At 53.2% G+C, this 7,085-nt stretch overlaps 1 protein-coding gene across 1 annotated transcript in view; it reads left to right on the top strand.

Annotated features, from left to right (window-relative positions):
* FAM189A2 (family with sequence similarity 189 member A2) overlaps nucleotides 1-4,361 on the top strand; it is a 58,799-nt gene extending 54,438 nt beyond the window's left edge. Inside the window, exons 9-10 of the mRNA XM_034647038.1 lie at nucleotides 175-467; nucleotides 3,506-4,361. Coding sequence (XP_034502929.1) covers nucleotides 175-467; nucleotides 3,506-3,709 — 497 coding nt within the window. The 3' untranslated portion in view covers nucleotides 3,710-4,361. The remainder of the gene's footprint in view (nucleotides 1-174; nucleotides 468-3,505) is intronic.
* The last annotated feature ends 2,724 nt before the right edge of the window (nucleotides 4,362-7,085 follow it).

The following is a 7,085-nucleotide window of genomic DNA, read 5'->3' on the forward strand; positions in this document are numbered from 1 at the left end:
CGGTTTTGTTTTTGCTTCCCCCTTTACTTCTGCAAGATGAAAAGCAAGATTTGCATGGTCGTTGGCATTTGCAACATGTTTCCACGCCGAGCTCAGCGGCCCGTGCTCTCCCGGTCCGGGCGGTGCTCCCTGGGGCGTGGCCAACGGGCGCGTGTTGTTTGTCTCCGCCCACAGCTGCCCCGGTGCTCAGCTGCGAAGCCGCGACGCAGACCGAGGGAAGACCGGACCTGGCCACGGTGACCTTGAGGAGAGGTCTGAGGAGCAGAGCTTCGCGATGCCGGCCTCGGTCCCTGATAGATTACAAGTCCTACATGGACACCAAGCTGCTGGTGGCGAGGTTCCTGGAGCAGTCGTCCTGCAGTATGACCCCAGACATCCACGAGCTTGTGGAGAACATTAAATCTGTTCTCAAGTCCGATGAGGAGCACATGGAGGAGGCCATCACGAGTGCCAGTTTCCTAGAACAGGTAGTTTTATGACTCATCTCGGACATGAGTCACAGAACTTGTTTCCATAGCAGCTGAAGCGGCTTCTCTGATTTACTGTCCAGGCGCAGTAAGTTCATGGTCACTGTATCAAGGAAATTGGGGTGAGGAGGTCTGGGGAGGGAGGGAGAGGAAGCTGGGGCACTTTCTTTTCAGGCGTGATGACTTTTCCACAAGCTTCCTGGCCCAGGGAGAGAGACCGATTTTTCCGGAATGTGGGACACGCCTGGGAAAAGAAAGTGGTGCTGCTTGGGAATAAAGGCAAGGGGTCCGGGCAGCGTGGGGCGCCATCAGCACTCTCTTTGCCAAGTTTGGTCTCCCTGGATAGGGCGTGGTTTCTCAACCCTCTGGCAATGATGGACGTACAGGAATTTTCATATTGGCAGGATTCTGGAAGCTGTTCACGTTCCCATGGAATGGTGGTCAAAGCCAATATGACTTACAGGAATAAATATCTTTTCTCCATAGATGATAGATGAAAAAGTACAGTTCCCTCATCTGAAGTCACCCAGTGGAAAGATAAAATCGGGCATGTAACATAATCCATTTGGGTGTCAGTTTTTTCATTTTTATTTATTTTTTAAAAGATTTTATTATTTATTTGAGAGAGAGAGTGCGAGTGCACAAGGGTGGGGGGAGGGCAGAGGGAGAAGCAGGTTCCCTGCCGAGCAGGGAGCCCAATTCGAGACTTGATCTCAGGACCCTGGGATCATGACCTGAGCTGAAGGCAGATGCTTACCCGACTGAGCCCCCCAGGAGCCCCAGTTTTCTCATTTTTAAAGTGAAGTGTTGGACTAGGTGGTCTCAACACCTGTATCTCTGATTGGGATTTCCTTCTGGTGAGAACTGGGGATGGGAAACAGCTGTAATTACCCACCTCTTTTAAAAACTGCGGCCTGGGACACCTGGGCAGCTCAGTCGGTTAAGCGTCCAACTCTTGATTTCAGCTCAGGTCATGATCTCAGCGTCCTGGGATCAAGCCCTGCATAGGGCTCCACACTCAACTCAGAGTCTGCTTGAGATTCTCTTTCTCCCTCTCCCTCTGCCTATCCCCTCGTGCTCTCTCTCTCAAATAAATAAATAAATCCGAAAAAATAAAAAAGCTGTTAGTTTTTAGGCATTTGCTTCATTGCCCCTTGAATGCGGGGTGGCTGTTGTGACCTCAGAGCACAGTGGCTCACAAGTGTTACCTGTCCATGTCTGTGCAGTAAGTGCCCAACACACACACACACACACGGGGCTACGGGGTCCTAGGTGAGTTAAGGCAGATTGAGTAAGCCCCTTTTCACTTTCCTTTCCATTTTCCTTTCTACCTGCCGGACTCTTCTGACAGAAGCCAGAAGCCACTTTCTCTCCCAGCCCCTCAGGGGACCCAGGGGAGCAGAGAGCACTCTGATTGCTCGCATGAAGAGCTACATGAACCTCGGCCCCTCTTGTCTGCTTTCTAAAAGAACGGTCAGCCAGTGGTCTCAGGTCCCGCTCTAGTTAGCATCTGCGTAGGGGAGACTTTTACATCCTCCTAGCCCTGGTCTATGCCAGCAGTTGTTCCCTGCCGCCTTCCTTCCGTCTGGCCCCAATAGCTCAATACACAAGCAAGTCTTTGGAGCCACTTGTCGAAGGCTGCCAAGCTCTCGTGAGGTAAGAGTCAGACTGTCTGCCAAGCCATTGGTCTGGACCTTCTGCTCAGTCTTCCCTGGAAAATAGCTTTGGGGGAAAATGCACAAGCACTCACAGCTCAACAGACGCTCTCACCACAGATGTCTGCTGGGTCTTTGTGCCAAGTCCGGGTAAAGCTTCAGGTACTGGGGTTGCTGCAATGGAGGCTGGGCCATCTGCTGGGCCTCCCAGCAGCGGACTCCAGTGGCAAGGCTTCCCAGGGCCACACCCTCCCCAGACAGAAGGAGGGAGAGACAAGCCGAAGGAGAGCTTTTATTCAAAACCACTTACCCTAACTTACATGTCACAGCAATTGACATCTCTGAATGTTGGGATTTTTTTTTTTTGACCAGGAAACAAGAACAGGGCTTTAAAGACAACTATAATAACAGTGTGTTAGCAAAATGTAACGTCCCATCTTTTGGAGGGATTAACCTTCTGAGGACTTTAAAATCTCGGAATGGTACAAACTAAACAAAAAGTCAGTGCCGTGATTGTTCTGTGATGTGAGGTGGTCGTGGAGCGCCCGGGTTTTTCTCAAGGTGCTAACACTGTAATAGGTCCTCTAGCCACGACTGTGCAACTTCTGGAAATGGTACGTACTGGACAGTTCTCCCCTCCTCAGTCCCAGCTGGGTGAGGAGTTTTCCATATGCTTGCCATTTTACAAAGTAAGTGGTATTACGATATATTTCAAGTTACATGTGTGCTACATTGTAAAATAGGTCTAGCAGTAGAACCATTCTTACGCATTTTTTTCTTTTTTTACAAATAAACTGGCCGAGTTTTTACGTTGTTTATTATGTTTTGTTATTGAAGAGTTATCAGATCAATCGGAAGCATCATGTTTTGGATGACATTTTATAAACTCATTAGCTGGTCAGAATGCCAGACGGGTGGTTATCAGCTTTTCAAGAACATCGGTCTCACTTGGGTTCCTGTTAGAAATAGATGTTCTGGCCCCGCCTGTCACAGTTGCTGTGGGGGACCAGGGAATGCACGGAACCAGCTCCCCCTCCGTAAATGTGCAGACCCTGGTGAGAACCACTGTCTCAGACTCCAGGGAAACTGGATAAAAATGACAAGAATGTTAAATGTAAAGCAAGAACTTGCTATGGATGAATCAGGGGAGTGAAGAGGCAGGTCGGCAACTGAAACAATAGAAAATTTGGGGAATTTCTTAGAAACGTTAGGAAAGAGGCAATCTGTAGAAAATATCTCTGGTATTCCAGGTGAGTTCCACTTTGGGAAAACATCCTATTTTCTTTCCCAATGCAACGAAGCTAAGCAGTGCATGGATGGATGGAGGGGGCAGGTCGGAGGGCCCCAGCCTAACGTCTCCCCCACCCTCTTATTCTCCCCAAGATAATGGCCCCGTTGCAGCCCAGCACTGCCCAGGCCCACGTGCCGCCCTCTCGGAGACAGCCTGGCTTCCTGCACCTGCGGAGCTGCGGGGACCTGAGCACCTTTGTCCCAGCGGGGAGGCCCCGAGCCGAGAGGAGACCCCCGCGAGCAGAGGCTGAGCGGCCCCACAGCCTCATCGGCGTCATCCGAGAGACCGTCCTGTGAACCTCTGGGGCCAGCCCCCCCACCCTGCGTTGGTCTGAGGGGGGCAGGAAGGAAGATGCACCCGGAAGGCGGAATGATCCCTTCTGACCTTGGAGTGCCCTCTGGGAACTCCTCAGAAGGGGGGCAGGCACTCTGGAGGACATTTGTTCCCACCCTCTGGCTCCTCGTTCTGCTGATTGAGGACATTCAGGGGTGGGCAGGTGGGTTCTTCCAGGCCCATCTGGCTTTCGGATGCAGTGATCTGGAGACCGTGGAGGCAGCCTCCCTCGAGCCTCTGCCAGGTCACAGGGGCAGAAACTGGGCTAACGAATCTGCGCCCACCTCCCTCCCCGTGGCCCTCCTGCTCCCCGAGCTCCTCCCTCTGTGGAAGGACAGAGCTGCTGGGCTGCTATTTCTAGCTCCTGCAGCCTTTCGCTGCTTGCTGAGGGGCAGTGGGCACAGAAGCAGGATGACTACCCCCGATGTTCTGCACTCGTCAAGCTTCATTTTAGGTCACCCCCAAATCACAGTCTCTAGGAAAAATGGGAAACTCGTTCAGTGACAAATGGTCATGCAAGATGTTTAGGGAAAGTTCTTGTTGATTCCATTTATTCGTGCTTGCAAAGCTAGAGGTGGCTAAGGCCCAACCGAAAATAAAAATGTGTACTTTGGACCTCTGGGCTCCGTATACAACATATGTGTGGGCATAGGTGGCCAGGCCTTTCCTTAGGAGGGGCTGAGCACTCGGGGCAGAGGTGGGCAGCCTCTCAGGTCCCAGCAGGCCACCAAACCAGTTTAAGCAGCAAAACACCACCCCTGGGGTAACAAGGCCACCTTCCTCCTGGTCAGCCAGCATTTGGCTCAGCAACTTCACGGAGCTTTCTAGCAGGGATTACAGACTGGGGATTCATGCTAAGAAGGAAGGGGATGGCTTCTTTGGGGAGGTGAGGTTTGAGTTGGCTGGACTTTGAGGGTCAGGGAAGGGTGTTCCAGGCAGAGGGAACAGCCAAAGCAGGAGCCCGCAGCACTAGAAGCCAGTGGGACCGGAGAGAGAGGAGAGGGGAGAGCTGGGGAGAGCCTCAGGCTGGATTTTCTGCCAACAATGAGATACCACAACTGTGTTTTCCTAGGAAGTAATGGATTTAATTTGCATTTCAAGAGATCACGTGCTGCTGGAGAATAGTTGAGGCTGGGGTCCTAGGCCGCCTAGGCGAGGGGCTGCCGGCCTCGCTGGCCAGGCCTGTCCTCCAGCTACTGCATTGGCGGCTTCCCACACCCCCGGCTCACCGCCCAACAGCCTAAGAGCTGGCGCTCTTGCTGTCCCCATTTTACAGACGAGGAAGATGAGGTTCAGTAACTTGCCCCAGGTCGCTCCGAAGTTCAGTGGCCATGATGCCCGGCACACCTGAGCAGCCCGTCTCCAGAACCTCCGAGGCAGCTGCAGTTTGGCATTTCCTGTGTCTCTGACAAAGTGCTCGGTAAGGCTTCTAAGCATGGCCCCCGGCAGTGCAGACTGGCGGGCTGCAGGCCAATGACCAGGCCAGGCCCGAGTGGGAATTGCGGTGGGGCCTGGGGACTGAGTAACCAAGACCCAAGACGGAGGAGTGTTTGGAGGCCCTGTGGGGGGGGAGGTGAGCTGTGGCTGGGGAGGCAGAGGTGGAAGCTGGGGAGAGCTGGGGGCTGGAGCCGGGCTAGGGGCTGGGCCTCTGTGTTAGCGAGGAGGCTGATGGGGCTTCCACGTGGCAGTTTCTCCCTTCCATCCACCCACTCCCAGGCCCTGAATTCTCTGTGCAAGTGGGCTATCTCTTGATTTCTCTAGAAGCCCCACCTGTCCACAGTGGAGCTGCCAGTGGGGCTTGGCCCACTTTGCGGGGGTCTCCGGTGTCTCAAAGCCCCTGCCTCACACAGGCTCTCTGACTGCCATGAGCTGCCCCTGTAACCCCATCCAGGTGTTCTCCTGCGCGCTGCGTGGCTGCCCCCAGCCTGCTGTCTCTGGGTGAGGCTCCTTTCTCCTGCTCCAGGAGGGAAGGCCAGGCCTTTCTCACGTCTCTAGGTTTATGCTTTGTCCCACTCAGGGCGGGGGGCACTGTTTTTAGCTGCATCCCTCCACCCCTCCTTCTGAAGTCTGTACCCCTCCCTCCAACTGCCACCGCGGGCCTCGCCATGAAGGCTCAGGGAAGGTAGATGGGCGGCCCACAGTGGGTGGCATCTGCTTCTAGCCTTGGAGGAACAGTCACAGAGATGGTCTGGGCCCTTCTGAGGAAAGGGAATTTGCCAGCAACAACTGGAAGAGGAAAGGGGAGCATGAGACTGAGGGCATTGCTTGCCTGCTGTCTAGCAGGAGGAAGTGGGGACCTGTCTCTGCTTTGAAGAGTCGATCTGGCTGCCTGGGGGATGTCCCGTGTACTTCCAAGATCTGAAGGTATTGGTGAAGTCAGAAAACTGACGTCTGTCTTGCTTCTCAGACTTTAAGGAATATTAAAGTAAAAAAATATATATATTGCAATATAATTATAATACAATATTTTATATATATTTGCCCTGGGAGGGAGTTAGGGGGTATACAGTTCATCCCCCTGTTGGTGTGTCTGCGTATAGCATACTTTGAAAAACGTAAGCATTATAATGCGGTATACACATGTAACCACAACTGAATATACACGGGGCGTGGGGGGGGCAGCCCTTAAGAATCCACAGTCCAGGGGTGGTGACAAGGCATCTCAAATGTAGTTATCAAAATTACACCAGAGGGCTAATTAATTAGCGTGAGGGGTCTTTGAAACAAGCTTTTGCTGGTGAAGTACACACTTTCTGGGCAGAAGCCTTGTTGAGTCACCGTGGCCTTTGCACCAGTGAGGAGGAAGCCTCTGGTCCCCACTTCAGGAGACTGTCATGGGGCGGATCAGGACACGGGCTACTCCTTCATAATGTCATCACTTCTACCCTTTCACACAAGCTAAGTGTCTGAGGCCGGAGTGGGCCTCTCCCCAGCTTACCGACTGTTCTGGGCAGACGCGCCAGTGGAGTGTGTGTCTGCCTGGCAGAATTTCTTCCAAGAGCCGCTTTCTGTGGGACACCCTACCCCACGGTGAGATCTGGGAGAGGGGTCCATGGCGAAGCCGAGGTCGAGCCGAGAGCAGAGCAGCTGCGGGTGACCAGGGCCATTGGCGCAGGTCACAGCTTCTCAAGCTCCCTGGGACGAAGGACTATTTTTCCCCCCCTCCAATCGGTCATGGACCAAAAGCTTTCGTAAATTAGATAATACACTGAAAATTGGTCTAGTCGGCTAGGACGGTTGTAGCAGCAAACCACACTACATGGCTCCAGCAGCACTTTCTTTCTCACAGTTCTGGAGCCTGGGAAGCCCAAGATCAAGGTGCCGGCAGCCGCGGTATCT

This window comes from Ailuropoda melanoleuca, chromosome 17, assembly GCF_002007445.2.
Source record: "Ailuropoda melanoleuca isolate Jingjing chromosome 17, ASM200744v2, whole genome shotgun sequence".
Lineage (NCBI taxonomy): Eukaryota > Metazoa > Chordata > Mammalia > Carnivora > Ursidae > Ailuropoda > Ailuropoda melanoleuca.